This window comes from Nicotiana sylvestris, chromosome 3 (assembly GCF_000393655.2).
Source record: "Nicotiana sylvestris chromosome 3, ASM39365v2, whole genome shotgun sequence".
NCBI classification, from domain to species: Eukaryota; Viridiplantae; Streptophyta; class Magnoliopsida; order Solanales; family Solanaceae; genus Nicotiana; species Nicotiana sylvestris.
This window is the reverse complement of record NC_091059.1, coordinates 137,904,115-137,926,622: the sequence shown is the minus strand read 5'-3', so window position 1 is coordinate 137,926,622 and position 22,508 is coordinate 137,904,115. Positions and strand designations below refer to the sequence as shown.

At 36.6% G+C, this 22,508-nt stretch overlaps 2 protein-coding genes across 2 annotated transcripts; one reads left to right on the top strand and one right to left on the bottom strand.

Moving 5' to 3' along the window:
• The first annotated feature begins 10,878 nt into the window (after positions 1–10,878).
• Positions 10,879–13,314, top strand: LOC104244902 (uncharacterized). Its single transcript, XM_009800425.2, has 2 exons — positions 10,879–11,085; positions 12,063–13,314. The coding sequence occupies exon 2, from the start codon at positions 12,499–12,501 to the stop codon at positions 13,129–13,131; it is 633 nt and encodes a 210-aa protein (XP_009798727.1). The 5' UTR covers positions 10,879–11,085; positions 12,063–12,498; the 3' UTR covers positions 13,132–13,314.
• Positions 13,315–14,260: 946 nt separating this feature from the next.
• LOC104244886 (deSI-like protein At4g17486) lies at positions 14,261–20,694 on the bottom strand. The gene is made up of 4 exons (XM_009800407.2): positions 20,226–20,694; positions 17,010–17,271; positions 15,214–15,281; positions 14,261–14,847 (listed from the first exon to the last, which is right to left on the bottom strand). Exons 1-4 carry the CDS (start codon positions 20,358–20,360, stop codon positions 14,572–14,574), a joined length of 741 nt encoding a protein of 246 aa, XP_009798709.1. The 5' UTR covers positions 20,361–20,694; the 3' UTR covers positions 14,261–14,571.
• Between the last annotated feature and the right edge of the window lie 1,814 nt (positions 20,695–22,508).

Genomic DNA, 22,508 nt, shown 5'->3' with positions numbered 1-22,508 from the left:
TTGCGTAGTTCGGACATGAGGCAAACACTTTTATTCATTATACAAAGATGAACAGACATTACATTTGAAAACTTTGTAAGAAAATGGCTTGAAACACACACACTTAAATCAAAATAAAAGATACAATTCTTAACATCTCACAACGTGCCCCACTTTCCACTTGTGTTGTAAATTAATAGATTATTTGCTCAATGTGGGGCTTGACCTGGATGACCTCCCAGCGTACGATACATCCTTTCCAACTCCGATGCTAGATGACGGGCAAAAGTGGGTGCATGCTTTGTAAACCTTTCATAATCCATTCCTTGGCAGTTTACGTAACTTTGAGAGGTGTAGACCACCAGGTCGTGGATTTGTGCCCTGAAATCTTGGAGACGTTGGTCTTGGTTCTGCAATTGCTGCTGGCGAGTGGTGGCTATATCTCTGACACGGTTTTCACGATCTAGAGCTGACTCTAATAGAGCTCGGAGTCTGGCCTACTCTAATCTTGCATGCGCTCTTTCCCTGTCGATGTCTGCTTGTTGATGTTCTCTGTTGCATCTTCTTGCCTCTTCTAGTTGTGCACGAAGCTGGTCTTCTGATTGTATCCAATGGTCTTTTTCCTTCTTGAATTGTGCCCTGTCTTTTTCGGATTGCCTATCTTGGCGTTCCTTATTAGATCTGGCTTCTTCGTTTAATTGTTGGATTCTTTCTTTTGCTTTGCTCAACGCCCTTTCGTTTTCCGCAAGAATGGAATCATAATCTTGCATTCTTTCAAAAAGATTGGCGATGGTTTTTTGATCCTTCCAACTCCTTTTTGGTGTTTCAGAAACTCTTTTCATTTTTTGGAATCGAACATGAAGATTTTCATTCTCACAAGCTAGACTCTTCTTCTCGCCCTCGGCTTCTTGTGCTTGCAAATCTTTCTCCAGACTGAGGCTCCTCAGATTTTCTTTTAGGGCATGGATAGTTGCTTTGTACCCTTTTTCCTTTTCTCCCCAGATTAACCGCTCTTGGATTTTATCATTAAAGTTTTGAATATGGGGTCTTTTTGTTGGCCTTCTTAGCTCAGGTTCTGGTACATCATCCACGCGAGACCGTTTTTCAAACCACCTTGCATATCCAGGATTTATCTCACCCTTTGTAGTGTCTGGGACTTGAGTATCACTTTTCAAGTATCGACATCCATTCCACATCTGCTGAAGTAGAGCCTCAGGAATAGTGGCTTCTGGGTGTAATTCGATTACTTGCATACTCAAATCTTCATCATCAGGAACTACTTGATATCTCCCTAGTTGTCTTAGGACTCTTAGTGGCGCATACGGCTGGATGCTTCTCAATCCCAATAGTAGCAGATAACTATTTGAGGTTGACATGTGTATCACTTCCCTCATCGGGAGCCATCCCAAAGTCCATTCAATTTGATTTGCCGTTAAAGCCCTTAGATGAGATACCCATGCTTCTATCCCTTCTGGAGCCTGATAATTTTTTATTCTTTCCTCATAACTCTCGATGCAATTATCATTGTTTGGCCCATACTGTATGATCTTGGGCTGTTGTTGGAGATGTTCAATCACCCACATTTGCAACAAAATTTTGCATCCTTCGAAGACTTTTGCTCCTGATTTACATAAAGTCAAAGCCCGATAAATGTCTGAGAGAATGATGGGGACAAGGGTGTGATTTTCTTTGGTGGTGAGGATTTGCACAACTTTCGCGGTGCGAATATCAATTGTTCACTCTTTGTTTGGGAAGACCATGATTCCTAGAAAAGCCATCATGAAGGCAAAGCGATGGTGAATCTGCCAAGTGTCTTTGTTTTGCTTGTTAGTAAGGCCTTTCTCATGAATTTCGAACCCATCTGACTTTCCGAACCTTGAATACAAAAAGTTGAAGGGACAACATCCATTGATGACATTGCTTTTCCTGATTTGACTGCTGATGTTCAGAAGACCGAAGAATCGATGTATCGAGGGAGCCTTTGTGAATATCAGGCTTTGATTTCTTAGACTTCCGTCAAAACCAGCATATCCAGCTATCTCCTCTAATGTAGGAGTAAGCTCGAAGTCAGAGAAACGAAAGACATTGTGAACAGGGTCCCAAAAAGTTACTAACGCCGCAATCAGATCATCACGGGGTTTAACTTTCATAATATCCGTGAGATTTCCCAAATGCTTGACGACCCATTTTTGACCATCTTCGCCTAATTCATACCACCACATTTGAAGCGGAAATAGAAACTCTTCTGTATTCGTGGATGGAGGGTTTTGTGTGGTGCTCATTTTGTATCTGAAATTTAATTTAATAAAGTCAAGACTTACCACCACATTTGAAGCGGAAATAGAAACTCTTCTATATTCGTGGATGGAGGGTTTTGTGTGATGCTCATTTTGTATCTGAAATTTAATTTAATAAAGTCAAGACTCATTTTAAAAATATACACTAAAAAATCATTTTGAATTTTTTATTTATTAAATACCTTTATTTTAAGATTTAAAACTATTTTTTTTTTTTGGAAATTTTTAAAACAACCCATTTTATTCCTGGTTCTTACCATGATTTCATTTAAGCTGGTCAACAAGCATGTTCGAGGCAAATGAATGCTCAGGTAGCAAGTAGGATGCATCAGGATGGTCTTTTTGTTTCGGGTTCACCTGTCCTAAATAGACCCAACCCCTGTGTTGAGTCTCCAAGGCCAAATGTACATGATGCAAATAAACGTTCCTACTAGGGATCCGGTACATGGCTGAGTTATTCTAGGTGAAAAACCTGAGGTTGATTGTTCTAAACCTGGCTTACCCAAACGGACAGTTTGAGCCGAAGCGGGGGCAACGTACCGGGAGCATGAAAGTCTACCCGGCCTAGTTACTTGTCCCAACTTCGTCTTATTTGGTATGACGTTAACAGAAAGGTGGGCCACGCACACGTGTGCACCATAAATTCAGAAGACTCAGAAAGAAGAGGGTTTCGTAACAGTTGTATATGCATAATTCAAATAATATTAAAGCAGTAAAAATTTCATTTAGCATATTGAGCATATATCATGTAAAAATCAGATAATAAATAAAGCAAATTATAACAGTTATTTTAAGCTTGAATTCTTAAACCCTGAACCAGTGGTTCTGGGTTCGTTCCCCAGCAGAGTCGCCAGAGCTGTCACACCTCTTTTTCCGCGCCCGCGGGGCGCGTAGGGAGTTTTCTCCAATTTAAGGACAGTAGAAACGGGATTTATTTGTTTTGTTTCAGAGTCGTCACCTGGGAATTTTAAGGCGTCCCAAGTCACCGGTTTTAATCCCTGAATCGAGGAGAATATGACTCTGTTTGTTATTCTGCTAACCAGAAATCCTGAGTAAGGAATTCTGTTAATCCGGAAGAAGGTGTTAGGCATTTCCGAATTCCGTGGTTCTAGCACGGTCGCTCAACTGTTTTTATTATTGGCTTAATTATCTTGATTTTACTAAATACGTTTTTATTGCATGATTTTACTTCCGCTTTTATTTATTGTTTACAATTATATAAACGAATTACGCGTACGTATATTCGTATTATATACCTTTTATAATTACAGGGGATCGTGTCACGCATACGTGTACACAATAAAATTGACCATATTATAGTTTTTGTTAAAACTCATATGTTCAAAATTTAAAATAAAATCAAGAACATCATCACCATTGTATTTAAACAATGAATTGCACATCTCGGGCTATATGAATTATTTTGATATCCTCGGAGAAATCCCTTTTATTAAAAATGTTCACTCGAAGTTGCGCGAACGCATAATTTGAATTGCTTTTAAAAATATAATCAGGTTACACGAACGCATCCCTAATTACGCCAAATATTCTTAACGGTATATTGGGTTTTCTGATTGTTTATTATATCTACACATTTTATATGAAAATCCTGAGAAATTCACATTTAAGGGATGTCTTTAAATTTTTTTTTTAAAAAAAAATCATAATTTATTAAATGTTGCCCGTCGATTATAATTTCTGCGTATAAATTATATTCATCCAGACTATTCAAATTCAAAGAAAAGAATAAAAATATGATTAATACTATTTTTAGCAAATACAACATATATATATACCAAAGAATGAATTGCATATGAAACTAAAAAAATGATTTATAAAGGGGAGAGATATTTTTTGAAGAATTTTTATTATTTAATGCAAACTATATTTCTACGTATCATTGATATAGAATGTTGCAACTCGCGCTTATACATCCCATCTTATTCTCATATACTTGTTTTTAATCCAAAATTGTAATCGTTCGGTTAATTTGCTTACGATGGTAGATAGGCATCCAGTTGATAAGAAAGGAATTAATATACAAACCTGATTCAATAAAATTGTCTTACATGCAACCTAACTGTATGTCGGAAACATTCATAACATTCTAACATCGTAACGAGTTATATCAAATCACTTTTCACTAATGGTTATACATACATCTGTTATCTTATACATGAAAACAACACCAACACCATTTTTACCTTATTTAACAATAGATGTTACTAGTGTAGTTTTCTTGATATTTCTACATTACTCTTTACTTAGCTAACAACACCAAAAAAAACATTTAAATAATGGCCAACATTCAGCCATATTCCCTACCTTGACAACTTAATTATATCTTCCCTTAATGAAAATTTAGAAAATTAACCTTATTACAACACTAATACAAACTTCAAGAAATGACATTTAACTTACAGTCATCCCGTCAACATATACTACTTATTTAATCATGAAACAAAGCTGAATTTTTAACTAAAGAGCTCAAATGAATAGAAGATAGTATTACAATTCAAAATTTATTTATTGTCATGTTGAAACCCTTCACAACATAGGTTTTAAAAGATATGTACCTGGCAATGAAGGAAGAAGGAGTTAAAATTTCAGCAGTAGCAGCAGTAACAAATTCAGCAGAATAGCAGTATACAGCAAGTCTGAACAAGACCCGTTAACCCAGATGAACAGTGACAGAAACTTGAGAGAAAGATTTTAGATTCAAATTGAACAATATCCACAAAACAAACAACGGACAGATTCTAGAAGAATAACATTTTTTCAGATTTCAGTTTCTTCCTCTTTCGGGTTCCTATTTCTGATTTTTCTGTTTCTGTTTTCTTCTCTTCTTCTATCCAGATTTCTCTCTATGTATATATATTTCTGTGTATATATCTAATGCCTTAAAATCAGACTCTTAAAATCTCTCTCCCTCTCTTTAAAAACTCTCTCTGAAAACTGATCTTCAGTCCTAAAATCTGTCCTTCAAATCAGATTTTTCTCCTAATATCTCCTCATTTTTTTCTCTCTTTCCAAATCTCTGTTCAAAATCTGACCTTCAGTCTTAATATCTGATTTCTTAAAAACTCTCTGAAAAAAACTCTCTCTCAAAACTCTCCCCTTTTCCCCTAATTAGATCCTGTATTTATACAGGTCTGCTCCTTTCTTTTAGTGCTGCTTGGACCCTTTTCTCTTTTTAAAAAATCAGAAAGTTCCATTAAAAACTGCTTTTTTGAATACTTTAAATCCTATTAAGTGATCTTATCCTGATTTTCAGCAGCCCCATTATCCCTTGTTCCCCATTATTATCTTAAACTATAGCCACTAACATTCCATTATAATACACTAGCACTAACACACTGTTTTTACTATTTCATTCCCAGAAATGCCCCTGACCTACTATTTTCTACTGCCCATTAATACAAGATTAGAATCTATTATGAAACAGACTTAAAAATCTGTTCAAACCTAATTATCAACCTGATTTAAAACAGCTAATACCAATTCTCTTAAGTTCCTAACATAGTTGTATCTATCCAACAATTGTGAAATTGAATTTACCTAACATCTCAACAACATTATACTGAATTTCAACAATAATTCAAACTGAACTTCAGCTTTTGAACTAAGATCAAACAAACAGGAGCATTGTCAATATACTGACAATGCCCTGAAACTTAATGTTCAGGAAACAATATACATACAACAATTATTCTGACAGACTTATTGATTTACAAACAAGGGTGATTTAACTGACGAGTATTAACTTAAGCTGATTATCTACAACAATTGTCAACAAACAGTCTATAGAAACAGATTATTTCAATCAGTATTATCACAAACGGGAATTCATAATGTAACTAATCGACGAATTTAATCGAGTCGATTACACACATTGTGAACAAACATAACCAACAGAAACAATTCATTTATTTGATCAAACATACGGGTATGAGACAAAAATGACAGAATTAATCAAACAAAAATATGAAAAATTAACAGGTTATTGAAACAAACAAAAATACACGTAGAATACACAAAAGAAATAGAAAAATACCTCTGAATCTTCAAATTTATTCAGACTCAAACTCAACTTGGATTCAGACTTTTTTGAAATCAAACAGACCTTAGTCGAAGTATTTTCCACTGAAAATACTTCGACTAAGGTCAATTAAACCTCAATCCTTCGTTTGAATTGAAGAAGATTTCCAAGACTGGAAAATTTAGGGTTTCAGATCTTGGATTTTAAATCCGAACATTTTCGGGTATATTCGAAGGGAGCCAAAGACGACACAAGGGTGAGGGAAGCCTAGGGGTGATTTGGTGTTAGTTTAGAACAGATCTGGGTGAGTTCATGTTTGGCTCGAATCTTCAAATGAAGATTCGAGAAGCTCTGAGGTGATTCGAGCCAAACAAATATCGGATCCATAACGAGGCAGGCTAGGGGGTGCTATGGTGTTAACCGTGGCTTGGTTGGTTTGGATCTGAGTTTGTCTCGAATCTTCAAATGAAGATTCGAGAAACTCCAGGGAGATTCGAACTCAATGGTTATCATAGTCGGATAGAGGGTGGTCAGGGGGTTCAGGGGTGTTATCTACTTCGACATACCTTTGCCTTACGAATCGGCCTCCGAATGCCTCGAATCTAGCCACAAACAATTCGGTACAATCAACACGAGCTAAAGGAATCAATTCTATAAGAAAGTACTAAGCTATTAATCAAACGTCAAAAAGTCAACTCAAAAGTTGGCCCCCGGACCCACGTCTCAAAATTGGGTAAAAAGTCACAAAATCAAAACACACATTCGACCACGAGTCCACCCATACTAAAATTACTCAAATCCGACACCAAAATCGTAATCAAAACCTCAAAATTTGGCTTAAGAACTTTTCTCCATTTTCCCCAATTTTCCACTCCAAATCGCTAATTTATTGATGAAATCAAAGGCATAATCATGAAAAATTAACCAAAATTAGGTAAGAATCACTTACCCCAAACGTCCAAGAGAAAATCTCTATAAGAATCGCCTCCCACCGAGCTCCCAAATCAATTTTGTGTTATGAACTCAAACTCTCGTTTTTGAAACATTTAAATCTGCCCAGGCATTCCTTCTTTGCGAACGCGACCCTGCTCTCGCATTCGCATAACACAAATAAGTCAGCTGCCCGAAAACTCCTACGCGAACGCAAGGCACCACTCGCGAACGTGATGCCTTGCCGACCCCATGCTTTGCGAATGCGTAGACCAAACGTGTGGGGTCCCAGCTACCTCCTCTACTCTTCGCGAATGCGTCCCCCTACTCGCGTTCGCGGTGCACTAACTACCCAAACTTTTGCGAACGTTTCTACCTCTTCGCAAACGCGAAGAGCAAATTGTCACCTACCACCAGCTACAATGCGAGACTCTCATTGCGAACGCGAAGAAGGAAACTAGAACTCGACACCAGGAACTCTTCAGCAGTCTTCCAAGTCCAAAATTGCTCCATTAACCATCCGAAACTCACCCGAGGCCCCCAGGACGTCAGCCAAATATACCATCAAGTCCCAAAACATCATTCGGACTTAGTCGAGTCCTCAAATCACATCAAGCAACATTAAAAATACAAATCGCACCCCAATTCAAGCCTAATGGAACTAATAAAATTCAAATCCTACAAACAATGCCAAAACCTATCAAATCACGTCCGATTGACCTCAAATTTTGCACATAAGTCACAAATGACACCACAGACCTACTTCAACTCCCGGAACCCCAATCCGAGCCTAGTAACCATAAAGTCCACTCTCGGTCAAACTTTCAAATTTTCAACTTTTGCTATTTCAAGCCTAGTTCCACTATGGACCTCCAAATCATAATTCAGACATGTTCCTAAGTCCAAAATTACCCAACAGAGCTAACGGAACCATCGAAACTCCATTCCGGAGTCGTTCACTCATAAGCCAATATCCGGTCAACCATTTCAACTTAAGTTTTCAACTTTGAGACTAAGAGCCCGTTTGGACATAAGAAATTTTTTCTTCTTTCAAAAAAAATTTTACTTTTTTTCGAAATCAACGTTTTTCAATTTTCACTTGAAGATGCATTGTGGAAATTTTCGAAAATTTGAAAAACTCCAAAATGCTATTTTTCAAAATTTTGACTCAAATCACTCACAAAACTTAAAAAATAACCCAAAATCATATTCATGTCCCAACACAACTTTAAATTTCAAATACTATTTTCACTTGGAAAAAAAATTCCCCCTATTTTGGAATTTTACAATTCTTATGTCCAAACGCTCACTAAGTGTCTCAGTTCATTCCTATTTTACAACCTCAACATGGATCTGTTTGATTAGGTTGGGTCCGGAGAGATTTCTCAATATTATAAATAGAGACTTAATACAACCTCAACATGGATCTGTTTAACAATATTTCAAGAAAAGATCAAATAGATTGGTTGCATTGTCAATTGATAAAAATTATTAGAGAAAATTAATTATAAAAAACTTATTAATCACTCTACATCTCAAACAAATTAGGAAAATAGGATTTTACATAAAAATATATAGGATTCTTAAATATAAGAAAAGACTTAAGACAATATTTAACTTTAGGCCCTAATGTATTAAGTCGCCCATGTTGAGTGATGGCATAATGCATTCATAATATAATGACCGGATGATTTTATGAAGCGTGATTTTCCGTCTTTTAAAAGTTTTCAAGAATATACATCAATTTCCAATAATAGAGTGGTCTTGAAGTTAAATAATTACACCACTTAATATAGTGAAGAATCATCAAATTAGTGTACTACTGACTACCTTGTGTGGTTATTCGAATTGATCTGTTTTCCAGTAAATCCAGAACCAAACGTCATATTATGATTATTATGAGTAACTTGATCATCATATCAACATAATTAGGGATGACAATAGAGCAAGGCGGATGAAATGTTCTTTCGCGAAGTAACATACATTATTTCGTCAAAAAATTATATTGTATAGTTAGGTAAATAAAATATGCATATATATGTTATATATTAATTTTCATTAATTTTTTCATGAGTTTACTTCTTTATAATTTGACAATGTCATTACTTACTTGGTACTCTGCTTCGCGTTGTCCCATATAGCCTTATTTCACCCAACTCGGTTGTGTTGCATTTTCTTCTTGTTTACAATATTAATTAATATATTTTCAGTAATTTCATTTACTCGTTCAAATCCGAAGTTCTACTTCACCTTTCTTTGTTTGTTTTGCTTTCTTTCATTTTTTTTACTTTAAAAAAGGCTCGTTCTAACCTAATAATAGCTCTTGCATTTTGGAAAGGAAAAATTACGCAACGCGTCAAATATATATACTATATTTATTATTCATAGCTATATTTTCAACAAATTTATTATTCGTAACTATATTTGAATTTTATAGCAAATTCATCAAACAAGAGATTAATTATTTTGAACTGAAATAAGAGAGCAACAAGCTCTCGTAGCTTAATTCGTTTGAGCGTTCACTTAATTAGCGAAGGTCTTGATTTTGACTCTCAGCAAGAGCATTTTATTTTTCTGATTAAAATTTTTATACTAAATATCATATCATCCCTCAACATTTTTCATTTGTGCATTTTTGGCATGTGGCGACAGAGTAAATGAGCTCATCCAATCACCGCCGTCCACTTCCAACCATATAATCTTTGATGATTCCCTTATCTCTCCTCCAACCAATACCCTGTTTCTCTTTTTTTTTCAAAACAAAAGCAAACTCCTCAGGAAGTAAAAGCAAAAGCAAAAGCAAACTCCTTTTAGTAGCAAAAAGCAAAACTAACTAAGTTCTCCTCCACCGGCTCAAACTTCTCTTCTTTAAAGGTCCCACCCACCTACTAACAGTTCATCGAAGCGTTCATTCCAAGGTGTCCTTCATCACAAGCAAGTACTCAAATTCTAGTGGGGGCGGGATGATTAAAAAAAAAAAGATTTAACTTTTAATCAGAAACTTTAAATTGAGCTTTAAAATCAAAAAACAAATTCTGATAGAGAGCCTTCTCAGTTAGATTAGCTATTGGAACAAACAAATTTTCCTTAAGCCACTCATAAATGGGCATAAAAAAGATTGTTCTAAGTTACACATTTGGTTGATCGATCAAAAATAATTATATTAAATATTTAAAATATGTATAAATTATGTATAAAATATATTATTATATATTAAATATTTTTTTTAACTATTATTTTTAAAAGCAATCGGCTTTTTGTTGCTGTGCTTCTTATTCTTCTCTTCATTAGTATAGTGCTTATGTTTCTATAAGCCGAAAATTTATCGGAAATAACCTTTTTGTGTGAGGTAACACTGCGTATACACTACCCTCCTCAAATCCTAATATGTGAGATTATACTTGAGTTGCTAGTGTTTGTTATTTTTAAACCAACTATAAATATAGTTTTTGAAAAAGAATTTAATAATTTATACCCCTATGAATTCATATTAGTTGGGTCCCACTAGGATAGCATAGTCGAGTAGGGAAGAAAAAGAAAGTTCACAAATTCTAGATTGACCGTACTCATCTCCCACGTGTCTCATAACAAATAGGTATAAAATTGACAATTGTACCCTTGCTTCTCCTAGTCATCCCCGTCTCTTCCAACCGGCAATTTCATGTGATCAAGTTGCTTATTATATTATCCTCTCTGTCTCTCTTATCTCTCTTTCTTCGCCCCTCATTTCTCATTTCACCTTTGCTTTTCTTGTCATCAGATCTACACATCTTTATACTCTCTCTATTTATAGTTGACCCTTCGCTGGAAGAGCTTTTTGCTGGCCATTTTCTCTCACAGGTTTTTTAAGTTCTTGCTTTGTGTTCCAATTAGATCTAAAAGATTTGTTTTTATAGTAATTTTTTCGTTTTTCTATCTGATTTGGATTCTGGGTATGCTCGATCTGATGTTAATAGTGTGTGAAAGTGATTGATTGTATTGAAAGTTGAATTTTTTGTATGCGGGTCGAATGGGTTGTTATCGTTTGATGTTGTATTCGGATATGAACTGAATTTAATTGGTTTTATTGATTTTTGTAATTTTTTTCCTCTGTATGATTAAGTCAATTTCTGATTTGGGCATCTTATATGAATCACAATTTTGTTAAATTAGGGTTTGGTTTAGTTTTACCCGCTATGACAGATTCTGATGTAGAATAAATTGTCGTTTATAAAACAACTTAGATGATAGGATTAGATTTAGACATTACTGATATGACTATGTCCGAAGCACAACCTCATGTATGAGACATGAAAGTCCAGGATTCAATCTGTATGTTGTTAAACCTCCGCATAATCTTTGATTATTGACTTTTTCGTAATCGAACCTGCCATCAACCCCTGTTGATAACCTGCCTTTGTAACTTTCCTTTGTATGGTCTCTCCACTAAGCTTTGACTATGCACACTAGGTGGTTAGAGAATATGTAATGCGACTTTATTGGTGCTCTCTTTTGACGTCTGAGGACGCTGATGATTTGTCTAGTAGCTGTTAGGGTGGAAGTTTTTGTATCTCTTAAATTTCCCTCTGTTTTGGTGGTAGATTTGTCATCAATATGGGTACTTTTTTTGTTTTTCTGGTCTCTTTAATAAGCTGTATGAGTAGATTTTCCGTGGTTTTGAGACACACACTATATCTATACACACACACACACACACACACAACGTGGTGTACATCGTGATATACATATGTCTAGGATGAATTCTGTTGATTGTGTTTCCAATTATTCCTTCTGTTAATATCTGGAATTTATTTACTAAGTTTGTGCATATTCTGCAGGAGGGAAGGCCATGTGAGTTGTTGCAAGCGGACAAGTATAGACATCATTTTGTTGGGTTTTCAGTGAGCTTAGTAGTTTGGTTAGTTGCTGCCAGATGGGTAAATGTCAGGGTTGCGGGAAACTAGGAAGAATGGTGAGTGACGGGCCTATGAGTGCTTACCAATCTTCTCTTCTTCAATCTCCTGTTGTTTCTGTCTGGGACTGTATTGTTCGTAAAATGAGGTATTCCTTTAGACCTGAGTTTGTGTAGGTGTACTTTTAGTAAACGCTTTAGATTGGATAGCATTTAGTCTTTTGCAATAGTATTAATAACAGGGCACAAAGGAAGGGAAAATAAATTAGTCACAGAGAGAATGAATACTTCTTTAGAGATATCTTAACAAAGGGAAAGTCAGATTTGTTTTAAGTGTTATTGTTTGAGAATCAGTTGGCAAAATGGACTGTGCTAAAGTTGCATCTGCAGTTAGAAAAGGCAAGAAGAAGCAAGTTAAGGATGAGTTGGATCGAATTAAACAGGCTGAGAAAAAGAAGAGGCGCTTAGAGAAAGCCTTGGCTACTTCGGCTGCCATCCGTTCTGAACTGGAAAAAAAGAAACAGAAGAAGAAAGAAGAACAGCAAAGGCTTGATGAAGAGGGTGCTGCGATTGCTGAGGCAGTTGCTCTTCAGGTCCTTGTGGACGAAGACTCTGATGACTCATGTAAGCTTATCTTGAAGAAGGACGACGGATGGAATGCATGGGATCTTTGTAGCAATTTTGACTTGTACATTGGGGGACAACGACCCATACTCCCTCACCAAGACTTCTCGACATATTCACCTGAAGGAACAGACTGGGATTCTGGTGCAAGCGGGTACGGATGCATGTCGAATGAGTGGGGAAATTCTGACTGGATGATCTCATCTGTACCTTGTGCAAGGGATATTCAGTATCAATATTTTGATGAGGGAAATTGGGAGGTTGCAAGAATTTCTCCTGATCTACTTGCAGCGCAGGTTGTCTCATCACTTCAGATAGCTGAAGATGCTCCAATGGACTCGTATATCTTCAATCAGGTGTTGAGGGAGTGAACTAATTGTGGGAGTCTTAAAGTTTGTAATCCAGTTGGTGGTGCCAAACTACTATTTTTAACTTAACGGGTTTGAATAATCTCATGTATATATTTGAAGGTGAACTCATCCGTTTGCAATATGTACGCTCTTTGTTGTTGCTTGTGTTTTAAATTTTACTGTAGTATTGCTGGTTGATTGTCACCTGTTGAGCTGTTATATGCATAAGTTTAGAGTGGTTAAGTTACACCTTCAGTTCATGAGAGCTACATGGTGGGAGAAGTTCAGGTATTTCTATGGCTGGGTATGAAAACATTCAGTTGATCGTACTCTTTGCTCGTTTGGGTGATGGGCTGTCAGGTATAAGTAAATGTACTTGTGATTTCATGTTCTTATTGTGGTTTTGAAATCCTTGCTTGGAAAATGTTGAGCTATCACTTACTACTTAATTTAAAGCAGGATGTCAGGTCTTAAACGCTGTAGTATGCATTCAGTGGTTCAGACCCTGCGACCTAACTCGTCGAGTAGACCGTCAATTTCATAATTGGTTTATGTATATTCTATACTAAGGATAGTATTTGGTTGAAGTTTGAAAAAAGAGTATTTGAAGTTAAAATTGAAGAAGAATATTTGGAGTTGTGTTTTGATTTGAATTTCACTTGGAGAAAAAGTTTAAGTTTTATGAGTGAAATCCATTAGTATATTTTACTCGAAATACTGTTCAAATTAAGTTTTCACACTTCAAATTTTCTTTCTCAACTTTAGTTGAAATAACGAATCAAATGCAAAGAAACACTTATTGGAATTTGTTTTATCTCTTATAGGATGGGAAGAATAGGCTATTTTTGTGACCAAAATCCATCATGAAAATGAAACGACCAAGATACACTACATATTAAAATTTTGTGGCCGTGGACATCTTAAAGCCGACAACTTGATTTCTTCTCCTTTTTCTGCATTACGGTTACTTCATAGAGACTAGCCCTCCTATTGGATGAAGTTTGGACCACTGAGGAACCTTGGCTATAGAGAGAATCTAACCCCCCCCCCCCCCTTCCCCCAAAAAAAAAAAAAATCTCATATCTGCCATGTAAATGGAATTGAAGAACAGCAATGTATCACACAGAAATAACATATATGCAAGTGAAAATAAAGAAAGAACGGGTAAGGTATTAAGAATAATGTTGTTTGGGCGTCCAGCTTCTAACATTTAATTCAGCATCAAGAAAAGAGCAGAAAAATTTACATAATCCCATAACAAATTTCTAACATTTAAGCAGCATCATCAGAATAACAAAATGATTTACATAATTCCACAACAAATCAGCAGCAACAAGCTTGCATTTTCTTGAGAATAACAAGGAGTGATCAACCATAACAGTGAACGCGGGGGAAACGATGTTCCTTGTGTCTGACTACAACATGAACTAGTACATGGATTAGCGCATGGTGGAATTCCTTTCAGCTGTCCTGCCGTGAGTTCTGCCTCAGAGGGGTCTCTGTGCCATGATGCTGCTGCTGATGTAGCACCTCTTCACTGTGACTCTCCAAATCTGAACTACTTGATGGTTTTGCACCAGTGGTGACAAAATTTTTAAACCAATTAGCTTGAAATCTAGGAGTTCCCCGACTAGAGTTAGGAGAATCCGGGGCAACTGAATTGTTGGAAGCAACTCCCGCAAAGAACCTATATGCCACTTTACTAGCTGTAACAATCTCTGTTTTAGCTTGCCTCAGCTACATAGAGACGGAAGAAGTCAAGTTGAAGCAAAAGTTATGCTACACTAGCAAGACGTAGCAAAGTAAACAACCAAAACAAAATTGTCTCTGGTGCTTCTTAACTACTACACAGAGATCATAACAACATAAAAGTAATATGTTGAATGTGGAAATTAAGTTGGAAAAAATGTTCAATCTAGATTAAAGTCATAAAAGTAAGGTAATCTTAGATACAATAAAACTTTTCGACAGATTTTCCCTTCAGGGAAAGGCTCAAACAATTGGGGCACATATAGAGAAGTAGAATGGGAACTAGGAGACTGGTAACCACACATATACCATTAGAGATAAAGAAATGCACGTCCAAAAGTAGAGGAATCTCACCCTAAAGGCAGTAGTTCCAGCTATCTCAACGGCAGCATCACCAGCATGAGCAAACCTGTTCACCCAACCTGTTACAGAAGCTATAAGAATATGGTCTATGAAGGGAGTTACAGACTGAAGATAGAAGATTCAGAAAATTTACGCTGCATGATATATAAATGTCTGTTAAAGAGGTAGCTTGAATCAGCATTTGATTAGAACTCAAGCACCAGTGACAGTTTGGCCATGTGTTCCCATTTGGTGGAACGTTTATTTCTCAAGGTGACATATCCAAACAGATAGGAATCAAATTTATATATTCTCCCATTTTGGTGGAAATCTATTTCTTGAAGTGATATATTCAAACAGTATAACAATCGCAAAACTACCACCAATCAACACTCATATAGCAGCGAATGCTTAGCACCAATAAGTTCCAGGAGCGAAGTTATGTTACAAGGCTCCCTCCCGCTTACACGATGGGTGTTAAACTCATGTCCTTACGGAAGAATATTTCAAGCGTGCATCTATCTTTTTACTGTATACCTAGATAATGTGGAAATTTTAAAACTGCTCCCTAGCAGACGAAGTGGCAACCCAATATTAAATATCCAGTCTAAATTCACTGCATGAAATACATCACCTGCATAATTATTTCTATTGGTAAGGTAAAATGACATCTCAAATCTTCTCTAGAACTGTTATTTTGGTGCACCTGATGGGGACCTCTATAATACAAGCAACAATCAGAACACAAGGCAGTACTTCCGCCCATGCTTACATGTGGACCGCCCCCCACCCTCCCACAAAAAACACCTAAGACCTACGTTTTAGAGAAGAATATCAGTAGACAGATTTCTTAAGATAAGACATTAAATGAAAGCTTCTTGCTAGCGTGAATTACACAGCAGATAAGTAAAATATATCATGCATTTAAAAGCTTATCTTTAACAAGAATCATGCACTTAAACACTTCAATGCTGTAAAAGAAACAAAGAGTTGAAGAAAATCTGGAGAACCATTCCAGCATGTGATTTTTGGAATTTGGACTAGTTGGAAGGAGAGGAACCAGAGATGTTTTGAAGGGAAGGCATCACCAATACATGTTTCAAAATGATTAAGTTTATGTAATTTAGCATTATTAAGTAATTTGACTGATGTATAGGAAGTGGACAAAATAATTGAGTGTCAATTACTGGTAACAGAATATTTTGCTTACTGAACACTTTAATGGGATAATCAAAATATATTAGGTGTTCCCCGCTCCTCATATTAGGGGTCCAACACTCAAATCAAATTTTCTAAAGTTAATATATCTATAACCATGGATCATGTTCTTGGCAATCTAAAGGACAGTGTTTCCATCATGTTTCTGCACCTTGCTCTAAGCTTGAATGTTCATTAATCAATCTATTCATAGAAGCCAACCTAGGAAACAAGGAATTGCCTTGTCATAAAAATTAAAAAAAGAGGAGGAAACTGAACTTGGAATGAAAGAAATAACATTCAGTAAAAATGTCACATTCAAAAGCCGAGAAAAGGTGGTTTCCATGAGCTTCAATAAGTATGAGGAGAATTGGCAACCGAGAACTGTCTTCAAAGTAAAACATCTCACTAGTGAACAGACATCACCTAATTGAAAATGATGAAATAGCAAATACATAATAATTTGAGTACTTCTCCAGACACCAAAAGCAGTGGCCGTACATTTGCACAAAATTCAAGTTCACCACTAAGAGTTTGTAGACTAAAATGCTTATAGCACAAACAGAGATCAACAGGCACGGGAAAACAGAGAGACGGGAGAAAAAGATTACCAGGAAGCTTTTGAACACCAAGTCTTTCACAAAACTCATCACAAAAGTGATTGCAGTTCTTTGCCAATAAATCGTATGAGTGTCCGGGCCACTCTCTACTAAGCTCTCTCAGTATCTGGTTCACTTTGAAAATTGAGTGGTTTGTGGTTCCAAGTACAATGCATTCACGGTATGTATACATTGGATTTTTCCCAGCAGGACAACTAAAAACTCCAGTACCTTGCTCACAGAACCCGAATGACCACTCGTCATCTCCATAAACCTGTGTAAGATATAGACCAAATCTCACATTTATTAAGACACAAACTCAAAAGGATAAAAACACAAGGTGGAGCTATAGACAGTATAGCCAGAGCAACATTTTTAAAAAAAATAGCTCGTTTGACTAACAAGAGACAAAAGTTCAGCAAAAAGTTAGAGAACAACTGAAGACACCATCAAATGAGCTTAAAGGGACACTACACAAGATGAGACCATGCAAGATTTTTGCAAATAAGAACCAATATATCCTGATAATAGAAAGAGTTAGAAACAGGACATCGTGCTTACAACTTTGCATATGTCAGTTATCAGAAGAAAATGCTAGGTGAGACAAATTGTGAAAGGATCAACACAGTTTTGACATCTTATTCAAGATGCAAGGATGTGAAAAAATCAGTTATCATTAGTCTTAAATTTTTATAACAAAGATAATCAGTTCTTTCAATGTATGTCGGCGTAGACTAACCAGTACTTCCGCATTTACTTTAAGTCATTAAATGATGGTCCCTAGTCTTCTCAATTTCGATAAATGATACATTAGATATTGAGTTCTGTGAAGCAATAATGCAACTCAATCACTTTTTGGGTAAACTGCAAGGATCATAGAGCTTATTAATACATTTATAACCCCACGTATGGAAGTGTCAGGCGGACACGATCTCATACAGATCAATGTTGTCAAAGGCTCATTTAAAGCGTGCTTAAGCCCTGAAGCTTAAAAAAGCTTGGGGAGGTCGCCTCACTTAAGCTGCGCTTCAATTTAGGTAAGGCACTAAGGCCTCATTTGTTTTTTGTTTTTTTTATGATTAAGACGTCTGAATCTGAATATACATTTGAATATCAAGATGTGTATTAAGATTAAGACATCTGAATCTGATGTATATTAAGACCTGAATACTAAATAATTAAGACTGTTTGATTTTAACATCTAAATGTATAAAATTTATCTTTATTTGAAAATTAATAAACATAAAATTCAAATGAAATACTAACTAATCTAATGTTCTATCAATAAAATATATAGTTTTTTAAAAATATGATAGTTGTTGGTGGTGATGGCTAACGGGTGAATGTCGACTATAGACTATAGACGGTGGTTGGTGGTAGTTTTGGTTGATGATGGTGGTTCATGCTAGTAGCTAGTAGTGATTGGTAGTGGTGGCGATTATGATTGAGGATGGTGGTGATAGTTAATACTGGCGGGTGGTGGTAGTAATTGTGACTGAGGAAGGTGGTGGGTGGGTGATGGTAGGTTATAATGATGGCAGTGCTGGTTGTAGTTGTTGATGGTGATGGGGTGGTCATTTGTGATGGCTTAGGTGGATGAGTATTGATTGTGGGTGAGAATGATGGTGGTCGGAATGGTGGGGATAGTGGGTGGTGATGGTCGATAATGGTAGCGGCTATGATTGAGGATGATGGTGGCGTGGTGGTGTTGGTGGCATAGTGGTAGTTGATAATGGTAGGCGGCGGCGGCAGTTAATAATGAATATGTGATAGCATCTTAATGAAATTAAGTCTTTGTTATAGATCTTAATCATACAGACCTATTCAGACCCATTAAGTGGTTGTGAAATAAAAAAAACACACTTAGTGATTAAGATCTGAATAATTAAGATTCAGACTTTAAAAACAAACGCACTTAATGTCTGAGATCTGAATGATTAAGATTCAGACCTCCATTAAGTGCAAACAAATGAGGCCTAAGGCGTGCACACCCATTGCCCATGAGTTCTATCTTGAATGGGGTGGCACTAAACAACAAATATAATCGCAAATAAGTATATAATGTCTTATGGAAACCAATATGAATGAATTTGTTAATTTTTTCTTAAATTACAAATATATTTTTATTTATTTCCATCATTGCACATTTTTTTACTAAAGCCCACACTTAAATTATGCTTTGCGCTTAAAGCCCCAATAAACCTGGAGCGTTTTTTTAGAGCTTTTCACTTGTGACAACACTGATACAGGACATGCATTATCGCCATCACTGATACCACATATATGGCTTGAAAATTTGGAGAAATTTTTTACAATGCTCAGGTTGGGAACTCATTCCCTTCTAGTCTGATTGAAGGAAAATAAAAACTTGTATCTTTGAAAAGACGATAGGTGAGAATTGATTAGTTAAGCTTGCAGCAGAAAAAATAGAAAGCTAAGATTTCCAAGAATATATATATATATATATATAGATGCCCGATGGTGAAAAGGAAATGATTATGTCATGTTGGGATAGATGGACTCACACCAAGTTATAGCTAGGATTAGAACTATTATCCTCATGTCTCTGGCCTCAACCAAGTCCTCCAGGCTCAATATTGTATAGACAAAAGCAAACATTCAAGAACAGTTTCAGTTTAAAGTCACAGATGGGAGATAGAAGATTAACAAAAGTGGTTACTAATATCTTACATACCAGAAACTACAAAACAAAATGGTCCACTATGTAAACTAGTTTTATGTTTAAGGAGAAGCAAAAAGAAAAGAAAGAGAAACAAAACAAAAGGAACTTGTCGTTTTGCAAATCATACAGAAAATTGATAGTTCTAGAAAAACTTTTCCTCACTAAAATGTTTTGTTAGATACAGTAAATTGTTTGTTAGATCCACAAATAAAAAGCTCCTTATGTGATAAATGCTTTTTGGTTGTTTATGCTGCTTCTCTTTTTGCTGCTCTATGGAAATGTTAATTCACCCAAACAAGAGAGAGAGAGAGAGAGAGATGTTTGAGAATATACCACGAACACATTCAACCAGATCCCCGTTTCATTAAATATTCCCAAGGCATTAAACATATAATATAACACAATAAAAATCAGTAAATTTCAGTATCCAGCAACTCAAGACGGAATAATAACTGAAATCCCAATGCAGAATTTCCATAACTAAACCCTAGATCCAATTCACCAACAGAGAACAACAAATTGGGCAAAAAGTAAAAGAAGTGAACCTGAACGGCGCTATGGAAGATACCACCAAGACCGATGCCGTCTTTGAAAAACTTGTTGATCTGAACAATTGTGTTGTTGGTCTTATCGGAGCCACTATTCGTCACATCATATATGTGGACGACCACCTCCGTCATCCTTTCCCTTCTAATTCCGAATTCAAAACCCTAACAATATCCCTCTTCCCCCAAAATTGAATTCAAAATGAAAGAAACGCAATGATTAGCAATGAAAAAGCACCGTTATTTTATCGGTAATGATAATCACCATAGACCGTTGTGCCTTGGCGATTCCCTTTTTCGTAATTTTCCTTTTTCCGTGGCAGAGTCTGTTCTCTTTTTATCGATTGGCTAAACTTCTGCTTTATTTTTTACTGCTAACTCCTTAGTTATGGAAACACTGATAACTTTTTTTTGATCGTTGCGGTTGTTTCCGACTGAGGCAAAAGGGACAAATCGGGAAGTGGGATACACGCTACACGATATGACGTGCACTGAAATGGGTGGTGGGTCCGGGCTGGGCCAGAGGATGAAAATGGGGGCCCATTAGTCAATTGAGATAAGAGATCCTCATTATTGAGTGTACTCATTGTTCACACCGACACCTTCAAAAATTTATTAAAGTACAATTTATTTAGCTGGCAATTCACTAATTTTAGTCCAAAAATCTGGCCAGAAGTTCGTTTTTATCCCTGAAGTTTTGTCTTTGATTCAAACCGAGTATTCAGTATTGAAATAATGCAGGAAAAAGTACAGTATTGAGATATCTTACTTCCTCCTTCCAATAAATTACAAAGTAAGTGTTTATTTTGAGTTTTTGACTTGCACAGATGCTAAATATTAAAATTTGACAAAAAGGTGAATTAGTTGGGCGCTAATATTTTCAAATCAAATTAGGCATAATATAAAGTGTGGTATATCAATAGCTACCAGCTTGAATTGTGAAAGAAGAATATTTTGTTTCATACGAAGAAAAAAGTCTAATTTTTGGTAGGTACCCAAAAAAGGAAAAAGAATGTCTAACTTTATTTGGATGGAGCAGTAAGATATTATCAAAAAAGAAAAAAGACTAGAGAATGTTGGAGTTAGGAATTAGATATTTACCCTATGGCGAGGTGCAGGTGGCTATGCCGAGGTGCATGGCGGCTTCGGCTTTGGGATAGGAACTGGGAGGAACTTTATTATTGGATTTTGCTAAGCCATTTGAGCTGGTGATCACGAACTCTAGTTTTCTGAGGAGGAAGGAGTATTTGGTTACTTTCCAAAGTACGATGGCGAAGATTAAAATTGATTATTTCCTCCTTAGGAGATGCGATAGAAGTTTGTGCAAGGATTGCAAGGTTATCTCGGGCGAGACCCTCGCAACCAACATAAGCTCTTGGTGATGAACGCCAAGGAAGAAGAGATATGTTCGAGCACGACCGAGGATCAGGTGAGGAGCCTTGACTAAGGATAAAGCTGAGGTGTTGGAGGGAAAGTTATCGGCTATGGGAGATTGGAGGAGTAGTGGGGACGCAAGTATTATGTGGACGACGATGGCAAACTGTGTAAGAGAGGCGGTGAGATAGGTGTTGGGGGTCTCGAATGGTTTCTCTGGCGGGCACAAAGGCGACTGGTGGTGGAATGAAGTGGTCCAAGGCAAAGTGGAAGCGAAGAAGGCGTCGTACCTAAAGTTAGTAGGGAGCACAGGCGAGAAGGAGAAGAGAGCGAACAAAAAGAGGTATAAGGTAGCGAGGAAGTAGTTGAAATTGGCGGTCACGGAGACTAAGAATGCAACATTTGGTCATCTATACGAGGAACTGGGGGACAATGGCAGGGATAAGAAGTTATTTCGGTTAGCTAAGGCGAGAGAGGGGAAAGTTCGGGATCTGAATCAAGTGAGGTGCATCAAAGACAAGGATGGTAGAGTATTGATGGGGGAGGCTCAGAGTAAGTGAAGATGGCAGACTTACTTTCATAAACTTCTGAATGAAGAGGGGGCCGAGATATATGCTAGGTGATTTGGGGCATTCGGAGAGTTACTGAGACTTTATGTATTGTAGGCGCATTAAGGTTGAGGAGGTTGTGGTGGCTATGCGTAAGATGAGTATAGTCAGAGCAACCGGGCCAGACGAAATTCCGGTAGAAGTTTGGAGGCGTGTGGGTAGAGCAGGCTTGGAGTGGCTGACCAGGCTATTTAATGTTACTTTCAGGACGAAGAGGATGCCAGATGAGTGGAGGTGGAGTACGGTGATACTGTTGTACAAGAACAAAGGTGATATCCAGAATTATAACAACTGTAGGGGT